The 15,468-nt window shown below is 35.6% G+C and overlaps 1 protein-coding gene across 4 annotated transcripts in view; it reads left to right on the top strand.

Moving 5' to 3' along the window:
* INVS (inversin) overlaps positions 1–15,468 on the top strand; it is a 113,156-nt gene that overhangs the window by 69,783 nt on the left and 27,905 nt on the right. For all 4 annotated transcript variants that reach the window (XR_015745820.1, XM_026678326.2, XM_087946473.1 and 1 more), the window contains 4 exons: positions 2,543–2,652; positions 8,658–8,829; positions 12,175–12,330; positions 14,131–14,360. Coding sequence is in view for 3 of the 4 variants with exons in the window: in XM_026678326.2 (XP_026534111.1) it covers positions 2,543–2,652; positions 8,658–8,829; positions 12,175–12,330; positions 14,131–14,360 (668 nt within the window). In the remaining variant the exon portion in view is untranslated. The remainder of the gene's footprint in view (positions 1–2,542; positions 2,653–8,657; positions 8,830–12,174; positions 12,331–14,130; positions 14,361–15,468) is intronic.

The following is a 15,468-nucleotide window of genomic DNA, read 5'->3' as shown; positions in this document are numbered from 1 at the left end:
TGTTTTATAAATAATTGAATGCTGTATTATTCAATCAATTGTTTTGGACTTGATCAGAGTTCTGGTCTATATTTTTGTAAATTAGTTCAGCCTTTCCACAAAGAGAAGTTTTGAAGAGTCAAAGTGGGATATATTCTAAACTTCAAGATAAAAGTCTATGATGACTTCCCTCATAACGCAGTGGCGCTTAGTTTTACATAGAATCTTACATCCAAGACTTTTTAAAAAGCTATGTAGCCATTTCAAACTAACTTTTGAAAATATCTTCATTTCCTTGTGAAATGAAGAAATACATATTTTTTAAAAGGTTGGAAAACACTTGAATTAGAAAAGCAGTTTGGAAAAGGGATCAACAATCATTTAGTTTAGTTTACTTTATTGTCATTGCACCTCGTACAACGAAATCAAACACCATCTTCAGTGCACATCATGACCATGAAAATAAACACAAACACACCCTTCACACATTGAACCAAAAACCCCTGACACCACACCAACACTGCACTATACAGCAGAATTCAAAAGAGCTACTGCCCTGGGATAGAAGCTGTTTTTCAGCCTATTTGTCCTTGTTTTTATTATTCTGTACTGTCTTCCAGATGGTAATAGTTCAAAAAAAGAGTTCCCAGGAGGAGATGGATCTTTGAGAATGTTTTGAACTTTCTTAAGGCAGCGGGAACTATAAAGCTCTTCCAAAGCAGGAAGAGGGCAACCAATAATCTGGGCAATGACATTAACCCTCTGGAGTGCTTTCCTATCTGCCACTGTGCAATTGGCAAACCCATGCAAAGGTGCAATATGTTAAAATGCTCTCTATGGTGCAGCGGTAGAAGGTCACCAGCAGTTTTTCATTCAGTTGTTGTTTTCTGAGAAGTCTCAGGTAGTATAATCTCTGCTGGACCCTTTTGACCAGGGCTGCAATGTGAGCATCCCAGGTCAAGTCCTCTTTTAGGGCAACACCCAGAAATTTAAAACTGGCCACTTGCTCCACTCGGTCTCCATTGATAAGCAAGGGCTGGATGTCTGATCTGTTCCTTCTATAATCCACAATAAGGCTCCTTGGTCTTATTGGTCTTGAGGACCAAGTTATTGTCTCCACACTACGAAAACAACCAGTCCACCTCACCTCGGTAGGCAGACTCATCCCCCCGGAGATAAGTCCCACCACTGTTGTATTATCTGCAAATTTAGCAATAGTATTACTAGTGTGAGTGCAAATGCAGTCATGCAATCAGAAGAGTTTGTTCTTGGATTACATTTTCAAGAATTAGATTAAAAATAATTTTTCCCCTATGGATTTGATTTGATTTGGAGAATGAGGTTTTCATTTTTCAGTGCAGTATTTGGTTGAGGCAAATATATAATCTTGATATTGCAAGTTTTGTTATGTGGCTAGTTTTGTTATAAATGACTAGGTGTATAGGGCTTAAGCTCAATCTCTCACTGTATTTTTTAAATCAATAAAATATTATACTCTCAGGCAAATGTAAAATGCATTGTATTGGTTCAACTAATAAGAACAAAATAAGAAATATAAAAGTTACATAAATTTACATATAATCATTACAGCAATAATACAAGGGAAGAGCACCAATATTCATTTTCATATTCATTTTCATTCCACTCTATTTTATTAGCAATGCTATGCCCAGTAGGTTATCAGCAAGGTGTTGCTATTTACAATGTAAATTTATAACTTTCACCTGAAAATAAATTGTTCCTATAAAAATTGCAGTTCTTGGTTTAAAGTTCTATGGTGGTGTAACAGATATATCAATAGAAGAGTCAGAATACAAAGACATAACCAGTGTCACTGTATGTCTGCCCCTTATTCACAGAATCTTCCATTGAGAGGAGTATTCATATATTTACTCTTACAAATCCCTAAAGAACAAATGAGAAAAAGCTGAAAAGTGAACACTGTTATTCTTTGGTAGAGCAAGCTGTTTGAGAACACTTGTTACCTGAAAATTGGGTGACCAAATTTGACTGTACTTAGAAAAAATCTATCTCAACCTTTCTGTGCATCTGGATCACTAAATGCCTATTTTAATGTCCACCTTGCTTGTCATATCCCAACCCCTCAAAGACAGGGTATTCTGCAGCATGTTTTGCTCAACATTCAGTTTCCACAATACATGGAAAGGATCTGTCTATGTTAAAGAGACTGTGCCTTGTTGCGCAGCATCCAGTTTTATTTAAAAATTCAACATTCTTTTTCAATTTCCATTAGGCCAGCTTCTAAGCGGAAGATCCTTTGCATTCATTTTATTCATTTGAATAATTCCTTAGCATTGTGACCTAAGTAGTTCTCTGCTGTATGAAATTTGCCAGAATTTCCAGTGGGCTCGTAGATAATCTCAAAATTAGACATCTAATATTTATTCTGTCTGGATCTAGAGAAGCCATAAAAATGGGACAAAACTCACTTAACAACTGTGTTGCTTAGCAGTGGAAATGTTGTGCTCGATTAGGATAATAAGTCGAAGACTACTTGTATATTCATAAACTAATATGTGCTTTTTCTGCTTTTGTTTTTTAGGTCATGCACAGATTGTCCATGTTCTTTTAGAAAGAAACAAAGTCGGAACAATCCTTTCCGATAGTCAAGGGGCAACACCTTTACATTATGCAGCACAAAGTAACTTTTCTGTAAGTGAGATAAATGGTTTATTTGAAAAGGTCATCCTGAATAACAATGAATCTTTTAAATCAGTCTAGTTATTAAGACTGTGTTTTTCCATATTAAAGGTTGCGAAGAAGCATTATTTTTTAACGTTAAAAGTAGTATTTGCCATCATTTCATTTGTTCCAATGTTTTTTTATTAGAAAAATTTCTGAGATAGCCTATCTTTTCCTTCTTGATATATTTAGAACATTCTTTGGGATGTTATTGGTCTGAAAGTGAAGTTTAAGTTTAAGTTAAGCTTAAGTTAAGTTATGTAAGTTAAGATGTAAGTTAAGATTGATAAAACAATAAAAGTCATGATATAAAAAAACTTAGAATATAGAATCAGAGGGTTCAAAGTGACTTTGGAGGTCTTCTAGGTCAACCCCCTGCCTGTGGCCAGAGATCCTATACCATTCCAGGGTTTCTTTGGATTTGATAGTAGAGATACCCATGATCAAAGAAAGAATAACAGAACAGAACAATAGAATTGGAAGCGATGCCAGAGGTCCTCTGTCCAACCATCCATCCAAGCAAGAGATCCTAAACTATTTCAGACAAATGGCTGTCTAGTCTCTTCTTAGAAACCTCCAGTGATGGAGTACCCACAACTTCTGGAGGCAAACCATTCTGCTGATTAATTGTTCTCACTGTCAGAAATTTTCTTCTTAATTCTAGGTTGCTTCCCTCCTTGATAAGTTTCCATACATTGCTTCAGGTGCTTTGGAGAATAGTTTACCCCTGATCTTTGTGGCAGTCCCTCAAATATTAGAACATTGCTATCATGTCACCCAGGGGTGGGATTCAAATTTTTTAACAACTGGTTCTGTGAGCGTGGCTTGGTTGATGAGCATGGCTTGGTGGTCATGTGGGTGTTGCCAACTCAACATCACTCACATCGAGGCACACATCTCCTCGCCTGGCCTCTCATGACTGTGGGGATGCTGCAACAGTCGTAAGTGTGAAAAATGGTCATAAATCACTTTTTTCAGTGCCATTGTAACTTTGAATGGTCACTCCACACAAGCAAATTACCAGCAAAGGAGGAAAAAAAACTCCAGAGAAGTTCCAAAGACAGGAAGTCTAGTCCTGCCAAGAATGTAATAAGAATTAATGGAGAGGCACTTTCTGTAAGCAACACCAGAATGTTTCCTTCCTGCCTTTCTTACAGGATTAGGCCAGTAATTTCTTCTAACAACCGGTTCTCCGAACTGCTTAGAACGTTAACAACCGGTTCTAGCGAATAGGTGCAAACTGGTAGAAACCCACCCCTGATGTCACCCCCAATCCTACTTTTCTCTAGACTAGCCTTACCTGCAACTTTTCTGCAACCTTCTTCGTATGTTTTAGTCGCCAACCCCTTAATCTTCTTTGTTGTTCTTCTTTGCACTCTTTCTAGAGTCTCAACATTTTTTTATATTATGGTGACCAAAACTAGATACAATATTCAAAGTATGATCTTACCAAGTCATTATAAAGCAGTACTAACATTTTACAGGATCTTGATTCTATTCTTCTACACTTTGTGCACAATTGTTAAACAAGTTGATGATCAACTTTTTTGTGCAGCAGCAACCACAGCCTTCCAGACACTGTTCAGAGAGGTATACTGTTTTCTTTACTGTAAATATCCCATTTAAGAAGAACCTACAAGTTCTCGATAGGGTTTAGGTCGGGTTAGGAAGGGGGTCATGTCATTATTATTTCATCTTTAAGGACTTTACTGGCTAGCCACACAGCGGAGTATTAAAATGCATGTGCTAGTCTGAAAGACCTTTTACAATTTTGACTTTTCAGTTAAATCTCTTTTTTGGCCCATTTTGCTAAGGAAAAGGTGTTGCCTAATAATTATGCACACCTTGATATAGGATGTTGATTTCCTTAGGCTACACCTCCCTCATTACACAAATACACATCATCTGATATGCTTATATCCAATAAACATTCAAGTTTATACAGTTTAGAAGTGGAAAATATGCATAAAAATGATGATCTGTCAACATAATCATCTACCTAATAATTGTGCACACATTGTATTAATGTAGCCTAAGACTGCATTGGCTCTTTTGGAGACTGCCACACACTACTGGCTCATATTTAAATGGTTGGCCATTAGGACTCCTAGGTTCCTCTTGCAGTTACTTAGATTGAGCCAGGTTGAAACAATAGTATACTACTGAACAGCTTCATTTCATTGTGCAGATTCTTGGATAAAGTATCACAAAATTATATTTATTGCATTATATTTCTTTTTGCAAGTGCCCAAGATGACAGATCTTGAAATTGAAATATGTGGATAATTCTATTTGCAAACTCTGTCCTAAAGGTTATATATATGCTGATTCTGTAAAATCGCTTAGAGAGGGCTGTAAAGCACTATAAAGCAGTATATAAGTCTAAGTTCTATTGCTATATGCCCACTCTTACCTATTTTTGCAGCTTTTGTCAACAAGAATACCATTGTTTAAATTTCTATAGCACCTACATTTATTAACGGCAGCAAAAATTACTTATGCACAAATGATAGCATGCCACCAGAGGAAAATGTGATAAGAAATATAGTGTGCCGAAATGGATAAGTTGACCATGGAGATAAAGGAAAGAGAGGAAATGGATTATTATTTGATGTGGAATGTACTGTACGATTGGCTAAATAATAGATACAAGTTGAATAGAGAAGAAGACAATGATAATAAGGTAAAAGATATAGTGGATAAAGATAGATTAAGCAACATAGACAAGTGTATAGATAGTTAAGATTTATGTAAAAGTATGTATACCATCACAAAAGCATTGTAATGAATGAAAATGATTTTGTATATAAGAAAAATTGTTTAATAATTTTTTTTAAAAAAAAGAATAAAAGTGAAAGGGACAGAGAACAATAGTTTCTGTTTATTTGTGACAGCTGTAATCTCTTATCTAATCATAATCATTGTCCTCATACAATGGTCAAGAATTATAGTTATCTTTCTTATGGTAAGGAAGTCTTTCAAAAATCTTCAGATTACAGTTATAGACTAGGACAGGGCTATCAAACTCACGGCCTGTGGGCTAGATGCATCATGTGCTGGCCGTGCCTGGTTTAGCAAAGGGGGAAATGTTACGTGGCACCACCATGACACCGCGAGTTTGACACCCCTGGACTAGGAAATCAAAATGTATTCTCAAAAGAGGAGTTAAATGTAATATTTTACCTTTCCTATAGAAATTCTTAGGTATAGTTGATAAAACAAATTTGTAAAGAGACGCATTGATTTATTTCCTCAGTAAATCAGTGCATATTTTAATCAGACTTGCTTACGTGATGTTTCTAGAGCCTGTGCAATTGATTTTGGGGTAATCTGATTTATAGGCTATCAGTGCTCAGGCCTGGGCTTAATGACTATCAAGTGAATCTTATATTGGTAATTTTAAACTAACACTTAATAATGGATTGTTTCCCTTGTACATTGATGAAGAGTACAGTAAGTCTATGAGCACCTTTTTTGAAACTTCAGAAAACCTGTAATCCTTGGATATTCTCAGACCTAAATCTGTCAGAGGGCTTTCTATGAATGTTAACATCATTTAACATCTCAATCAGATTTATGGTTAGTGTTGCTCACAGATGCTTGGATAAAGATGTAGAACTGTCTTTATTTCCCTAACTTCACACAGGATAACCATGATTGTAGCTCTTTTAGGAAAATCATTCCTCATTGCATAATAAACCAAGACAAAGTCCATGGCCAATTTTAGATATCTAAATGTCAAGGCATAATTGAGCACCATCTCAAATGGCTTTCTGTAGAATGAAATACACACACAATGAAATACACATGAGGTTTGCCAGGTACTCATCTATAAGAATGGACTTTGATAGTTATCATTTCTTTCCTCATCCTAAATTAGAAGAGAAAATTTAAAGTTAAAAGTAAACATTTGCAAGTAACAACATTCTGAATAATTACATTAATAAGAACAATATACTTGTGATTCGTTCTATATTGAAAACTGTAGATTTTGTTTGGATCCAAGATTTACCTAACTGAAAAAGAAAAAGGCAGGGATACTAAGTTCTTAAGGTCTGCCCTATGTTTTGATAAATTCAGTGTACAAGAAGATACTTAGAACTATGAAATAAAGCAGTTATCTTAAACTATCTAACTCTTTTTAATTAATGTTATATGAGAAATCAGATGTTAAAAGTCTGCAGTTCTAGGAATAAGCCACAGTTCCAGGATTAATTCTGAAATGTTTTGAATAAATAAATAATATTCAAGAAATACTAAGTGTTACTATTTAACTGATGAAATTAAATGTCTAATCAATAACATGTATTTATTAATACCGTATGAAATCAAAAAGAGTGTCAGATAATGAACAAGCATATCCATAGCCCCTCCAAAATCCATTACTGCTTCTTACAAAATATTTACCACAAACTTAAGGAAGAGCAGCAACTCAAAGATAGAGTAATTATCCCTATCCTCTCCAGATAAGATTAGAAAAAGCTTTTCAAATGCTAGAAAGCTGCTTGTTTTATATGTGGGGGGAGGGAATCTAGTGTCCATGTAATGATCATTTTGAAGTTGATTAAAATCTTTATAGTTCTGGATCTGAAGAAACATTTTATACATCAGTCTGATCTTGCAACTTGGTTCATACATATGTAATCCCTTGACTGATGCTTGGAAAAAGTTGTTTTCACTGTCTGTGTACTACATTGGTACTACAGGTAGTCCTCATTTAATGACTATTTGGAACCAGAATTTCCATGAGTAAGGAATGTGGTTGTTAGGCAAAACATCACATGATTGCAATGATTGATAGCCATTTCAGCAGTTGTTAAGTCAGGATCTCACACATCTCCTGCCATGCCATACCACACCACCTTCACCTCCATTTCAACTCTCCCACCCATCTTTCTCCTCCATCTCTGCCCTTTTGGCCTTATATTCTGCCACCTGCCTCTTCATTGCCCTGCATTCTACTACCTCTATACCTCTGATATCTTTCACCTTCTACCGTGTATTCACAAATTCTATACCAAAGGCACATTAAAAACTGGAAAAAAATTCATACGAGTATTCTTTGCTCCCTTCTTGGATTCATTGACAAGACTCTCTTCAACCTGGGGGTCTTGGATAATGCAAAGTCTATCCACATTGAATCCCTGATTATCAGAGCCCAGATAAGGTGGGTGAGACATGTCATTAGAATGGATGACCAACATATGCATCACCTGTTGCTCAGTAGCAGGGGTGGGCAATTAATTTTCCCAAGAGACACTGTGAAAGAACCACTATGCCACTGTGACATCCAGTTAATAGAATTAGAAACTGTGAGTGCGGATAGAACTCATTGTCAAACCTTATGCTATGAATTCTCCACTGGCTTTGAAGACAGGCACCACAAAAAACTGATAGAAAATTTAATGCAGAGTCACAGTTACTGTAACAATGGATTTCCAGTGTCCCGTTAAGCTAGAAACTATGGTTTCAGACTAGGGCTGCAGAACCACCTTCACATCTACAGCTGAACTGCACAATAGCATATCTTCTTCAAAGTCAAAGATTTACAGTATATAAATACAGGATGTAATCTGACAAGTACGATTTCCAAATGCATTTTATCTACCCTCTCCATTTTGAGACTGACTGAATATTTAGCATATTTTTTTTATTCCCTTTGCTTTTTCCTAATCACCAGTTTGGGTAACATTTTTTTTAGTTTTTTTAGTAGAGAAATTTTGTTTTGCATATAGTCCTTTTGTTCAGCACCATCATAATTTTGAACAGTCACTGAAGGAATGGTAAATCAAAGACTACCTATATGGATGAAAAAAAGTAAAAATTGGAAAAACTTAAGATAATTCTAATTATAGTAGTGTGTGTGTGTGTGTGTGTGTGTGTATGTATGTGTGTATAATTTATAATTTGAATATGCAATCATATTACAGAGTAATTTCAAAACCAACCACAGTCAGTGAATATTTCTATTGTAGGAAACTGTAGAAGAATTTTTTAAACATCCTTCTGTGAAAGATGACTCAGATCTTGAGGGAAGAACTTCTTTTATGTGGGCAGCTGGCAAAGGTAGTGATGATGTCATCCAGACAATGTTAAAACTGAAACTGGTCACCGATATCAACATGGCAGATAAATATGGTGGTACAGGTAAGAACTGTTTGTGCGTGTATGTGTGTATGATTTATACTTACGATGTACAAACATAAGTTACACATACTAGTTTCTCAATTTATTGGAGAGGGAAAGATAATAGTTTGTGCAGTTGTTTCCTAAGGAATATAATATAAATCAGGGGTGTCAATCTCACGTCATCATGGCAGTGTCACATGACGTATCAGGACTTTTTTCCTGTTTGCTAAACTGGGCATGGGTGTGGCTCGCACCTGATGCATCTGTCCCATGGGCCGTGAGTTTGACAGCCCTAGTATAACTAGTATTTTGAAATTAATTCGAAAGAACAGAATAGTTGCTATAGAGTATCAAAGCTCTGAGACTATTGTTCTTATTATTAAATTTTACATCTTAAATTAGTTTATTCAATTGTTTGTTTCATTATATATATTTTTGATTTATTAATTTTACAAAGACTCATCATACATGAGTAGAGAATCCAAGGAATGAAGTTTGTGTTTATGCATTGTAAGCAATTGCTCATTTTTGTCTCTGTTAAGTCATTAGCTTAGCATCTTAGCATTTATCAAATATACTTAATAGGGATTTTAAGTACACCAACAAATTCTCTGAGAATATATGTCTTTTACAATCTTTTTTTTTTGTAGTTATTCTTTATTTTTTTAAAAAAAACCACAATTAGGGAAAATACAAACACAAAAACAGGAGCCAGGACAGCAGGCCTAAGTGCCTCCAGAGCGATTTTGAAGAGGACAGCATACACACTTCAACACACACTCAAGCCACTCACGCTCTCGTCTTTCAATCTCTCCCTCTTTTGTGGAAAAGAGAACATTCATCCTTCTTTACACTCTCATGCTTCCCAGCTCACAAACAGTAGTTGTGGACATCTCTTGTGTCCTTCCCTTATTTCACCCAGCTCTATCTCGGCCTCCCCTCACCCCAAGGAGATGAGCCAGAGGTTTCTTTGGGGCAATGCTCAGGCCCAGGCCCCTGCAGCAGCAGCAGCAGCAATTCAGCATGCAACCCCTCCTTGTGGGAGAAAACTCCATTAAGCCTTCTTGGAAATGGCAGTTGGGCGTGGACCAAGGAACTTCTTAAGAGGCTTGAGGGGTGGGAGAGAAGAGAGTAAAGGCCCCCAGATCTGCCCAACCAGTGTACGGTATACCCATCCTTCTTTCAGGCAGGGGTGGTCCCGAGGAGCAGGGGGCGGGAGGGACATCCAAGTCTCTGGTTGGAAGAATGTCACTTCCAGGAATGTGCAACATTTTAAATCATTTGCATCATGTGTAACATTTTAAATCATTCTGGACATATTCAATGTCCAGAATATTTTTTACACTGTCTTCTTTAAATTTTTCTCCCTTTCTAGAGAACAACTTATTTAAGAATCACACAAAGAATTTATGACTTCACCATCCCTCATTTAATACTTTTTCCTAGCTCTGTATTTCACTAATATAGTGTTACCATATACCAGGATCAGACCTCTGATAAGGAAAATTAATTGCTGTATGTCAAATTAACGTGTCAACCTTTTCTTTCCTAAATCCTTCTTGTTTCATTAGCATACATTAATGCTTCCCAAATCTGGGTAAATTACCTGGGTAGAAAAAAATGGGAAAAATGATTTTTATAATACACAAACCTATTACCCAATCACAACAATTTAAGTAAGTTTAAATTGACTTAAAGTGTTTTGTTTATATTTGATTAAACAGACTTTCTCATAAGTTGTTCTGAGTAATGTAAGAAAAAGCTTGGGAAGCATTGAGCATAACATTATGCATCATGCTATTTCTTTCAGAGTTAAGTAGTATTATACTAAATGCAAAAAAAATATTAATAATGTGTGAAAGAATTAAAAAGAGAAAATTAAAAAATTAATTAAATCTAATTTATATCAATACCATTCATGATATCTTTCTATAATTGCACATCATTCTTGCCTCTTAAAAGAACTAAAGCTGACAGGTTGGCAAGCTGAAAGTCTCAGGCCACACAAAACCATTATATAAACAAAAAGGGTAGATGCTTTCTACTCTCCAGGCTAGGGGGAAAAAGCTGAAACGTCTTCTACCAGAAAATGGTAGATATTTAAAACATGAAGCTGAAATATCTATCAATCCATCCATCCATCCCCATATACATGGATGATTATTTCCTTTATTGGATTCCTATATGTTCTGTAGTAGCTGATCTTTTCCATAAATACAGTATGATCAAGTATCTATTAAAGTTTCATCTTACCATGCTGACTTGTCAAAAACTTTTAGCTCTGTAATTGGCAGGAATTAGGTGGGAGTGTCTGAAAAGTCTTGAATCGTTGAGCTTGAATCATTAAAGTCTTTAATGTAAGTTGAGCTTGCATTAAAATGGACACCGTCAATTAATAAATTATTATTAACCAATTAATAAATGTAAAGTATAAATTTTGCACCTTTTCCTCTTTTTGAGTAACTCATCAATTCCACCCTATCACAACTTTATCTCTCTTAGTCGTCTCTTCCTTCCTTAATTTAATACTGTACTTATTCTTTCTGGTTGACTAAACCATCCTAACCTAGTGGTCTTTCAATTTTATATTCAATCCATTTAATTCATCACCCATTTGGTCTGACCCTTTCTCTCCTTTTCATACATGGACTTCTTAAGCAATTTATTCTCACATAATTCAATTTTTACCCAGAGATACCCGATTTCATTGTTACCCTGTAACAAAGTTATTAATGGTGTGGCACATTGGCTCTGGGCAAAATTAGGGAAACAGTTTCCCATTACTTTCTTCTGTGATTTGTTTTCAAGTTCCCAGTCTCTCTATAACCTTGGGATTTTCTAGTGACCTGCATTCCAAATATTGACCAGATCCAAAACTGTTTATTTTTTCAAGATGAGTCAAGGTTTACTAGGTGTTGCCGCCACCTGCTGGAAGAACTGAAGTTTTTTTTTTAAATACTCCTTAGTTTTTCATATCTTTATTTTAATGTTTGATGGATATGGGATTTGATTTGCCATTGTTTGAATTTATTTTCATTATTCTTTAATAAAGTTGCTGATTTCATTGATAGTATCAGATTTCATTTGATCTAGATTTATACCAGAGATCCTGCATACATGTGTTCAGTTTATATAAATTTATTAATATATAAATAATAATAATAAATAATATATAAATAATAAGATGCAACTGAATGGAACAAGCCTGAGACAATGACAAAACAAATAAATGAGAGTGATGTACAGCACATCTGCACATAAATACCAATCCTTCATCTTAATGTCTGACGGTTTATGTTTTGTTATGTTCACTACTTTAATTAAATATCATTTAATAACTGCATTCTCTTTGGCATTTTTCAGCATTACATGCTGCTGCCCTTTCTGGCCATGTTAGCACTGTGCAATTGCTTCTAAAACATTATGCCCAGGTAGATTCTGCTGATGTAATGAAACACACTCCTCTTTTCCGTGCTTGTGAAATGGGACATAAGGAGGTGATACAGACGCTCATTAAAGGTCAGCTGCCTACATTTCTTATAAACATATGGCTGTTTTTAGCTTTTGAATTGAGCAAAGATTAATGATAGTCAACATTATGAAGGATTAGTTTATGACAGATAATGGAAAAAAACAATATTTTAACTAACCTTTTTCTAAAATATTTCAGATGTATTTAAGAGGTCCTTTGAAAAGAGTTTATGTATGGCATAGGGGTTATTAACTTTGTAAAAGGAAATAGACTTTTCAGAAATAGGAGCAAACTTTGGTTTTCAATATTATAAATATTCTGTGTAATTTGGGTTAGAATCTTTATTATAAATTGAAATGTAATCATTTGGAACATGGATGGAATTTTTAGACTGCCAAATTTTCAGCTGACTGGTTTAAAACTTAATTACATAATCTATTTTTGCTATCAATCTTCATAATACTAAACAGTTTTTGGAAAACTTTATTATGCAACCCTCTGCAGATTTTAGATATGTCTTAGAATATACTCAGGCTAAGAAAATAATCAGAGAAAGGAACATTTAAATATAAAAATGAGACTATTCTGATCACAAATCCCAATAGAAAATTGAATGTAACTTCCTAAATGGCAAGTGACTAGTTAAATTATGTCATTAACTTTACCATTTTAGAAAAGGGTTTTTTACACCCAAGTTTAATATAGCAGTTCTATATGGGAAGTGTAATAGCGGCCCTGTAGTTTGCCAAACTGGCTTTTTTTTTCTGATCTCAGATTGTAATATCATTGTGCCTTTATTATCAGCTAGTTAATTCACTAGATTCAAGGGAACAACAGTGAAGGAAAAATAAATGTAGAAATATGTATCATACTAGAACATGGTGACTGTTCGATCAGGATGCCCATTTTTTGTGTGGGAAGAGATAAATAAATTTGATGACTGTCATGCCCCTGTCGAAATCTGATTCCGAGGGGGAGGCCAAGCAGCTGACAGGGAGTGGGAGTGTGGCGCCGTTGGCTGTGGAACAAACTGGGGAAGGGCAAAGTCCGGATGGGCAGAGCAGAGCAGGGGAGAGGTAGAGCAAGGCAGAGGGAATTTGGAGGAAGACCCTGGCCCAACCCCTCTTCATCCTAGGGCACGCAGGGAAGAATGGAGAAGGGAGCAACATGAGTTGCGTGGCTTACGGGGGAGGACAGGGCTCTGATTCCCTTCATTAGCTACAGCTGGGAACACAGTGTTTGAAAAGGGGAGTTACGTACAGCCAACTGTTGAGAGCAAATCGTGAATTATCTGGTATTGTCAAGGCTTATCTGTGTTCCTGGCATCTTCCCAACTGTGTGTGTTTTGCTGGCCTTTCAAGGCTGCAATTCCTTCTCCTGCCCTGTCAAGTTAATTACTGTAGTGTGGTTTGTGTGGATTTTATTTACAGTTTGTGTGTACTTTGTTTTTGGATTGAATTTTCTCCACTTAAAAACTGTTCTTGGGAGAGTTTTTTCTCCAGCCGAAGGTAACCTGGACATTGGAAGCAAAATTGGAGGTACTAAAGGGACTCTTCTTACTTATGTGACTGTGTTGCCTTTGTGCCATGCTCCGGGTCATCACAATTACAGATGTGTTTTTGTCTTTGGTGTGCATGCACAAAATATACTTCCGTTGGGACTGTCAGTAATTCATTGGCAATCTAAAAACACCTCAAAACTGCCATGACAAGCCTTTGAAAATGGGACCTTGACACTTTGAATAAGGAAGTTGGAAGGATGTATGCATAGCCTCAGCATACACTTTTTTAGTTTGTTAATAAATATCTGAGACAGAGTCCATGGATTAACATATGCTATTATTACAGGAGGAGCAAGAGTTGATTTAGTTGATCAAGACGGCCACTCTCCCTTACATTGGGCAGCTCTAGGAGGAAACCCTGACGTTTGCCAAATATTGATAGAAAATAAAATCAATCCTAATGTACAGGATTATGCAGGTAGAACTCCATTGCAGTGTGCTGCTTATGGAGGCTATATTAATTGTATGGTGGTACTTTTGGAAAACAATGCAGATCCAAATATTCAAGACAAAGAGGTATGTGTTGTTTTACTGTATTATTTATTATAATAGTTCAGGAGTTCACACATTAATGTTGGAATACATTGGTTGGATATCAAGCTTTATCTAAGTTTTAGCACCAAATTCCATTAGAAATTCATAGAGTAAAAACTGTATGTTATGTATATACTTATCATGCTTGGGGAATTTACACGAGAAAACAATTTTCCATTCATTAAATTTAATACTTTTTCCAAGAGAAATTGCAAGTGTTGTTGGTCTTCTCCAAATAAGAACTCTGGCATGAAGAGGTAGGGAGATTTAACCCTATGCATTCAATGTTCTCACCCAAGTCAAATATATGTGTATAGGGCAAAAAACATTAATTGGAGCAAATAGGCTGCCTCCTAATATAAACCGTACATGTATTCTCCTGTCTCCTGCCTAGATCATGACCTTAAAAGGGAGAAAATGTTAAAGACCAATTCTGTTAACTTTCTACCCTTATGCATGTACCGTGCACTTGATCCAAATGAACTCCCCTTGCTGTTTTCTATATTAGTTGGAGAAAAAGAGAAATGCCTTGGAGAAGCTGAGAATGAGTGAGGAGAAGAAATGTGAGGGCTAGATAAGAATTCTTTGATATTATTCAATCAATAAGGCTAATTAATTATCTTAGGATGATTCTAAGCTGACTAACCATTTAGATAATCATGATCTAGATAATCATCTGGATTGTCAAGAATTGAAATGCTCAGTGCACTTTTTGGGAGTTATCATATTGGCAATTTTGACGTGAAGTAAGTTTAGTGGGGAAATGATTTGTGGGTTAGGATGGAGGATAAGAATAATTCTTATCAGAAAATTCCAAAAAAAGAGACTTGAAGAGGGGTGATAAGGAATCCTGTGATCAGTTAATTTTGCCCTTCTCTAGGAACCACCCAAAGAAGTATTTAACCCTAATCCTAAAACAGAAAATAATGGAAAAGAGAATAAAAGTGCAGGAGAAAAGAAAAAGAAAGAAAATAATAAAGAAAAGAAAAAATATACAAAAAGTTATTTCCAAGCTTCATTGCAACAAGGAAACAGATATCTCTTCATCCCATATACCATCATTTATCTATAAGCAAATTTATAAAACATC

Source organism: Notechis scutatus, chromosome Z, assembly GCF_049901735.1.
Source record: "Notechis scutatus isolate UNSWTSFEM ecotype Mainland chromosome Z, rNotScu1.2, whole genome shotgun sequence".
NCBI lineage: Eukaryota > Metazoa > Chordata > Lepidosauria > Squamata > Elapidae > Notechis > Notechis scutatus.
Note: the sequence above shows the minus strand (reverse complement) of the source record. Positions and strands in the feature narration are given on the sequence as shown.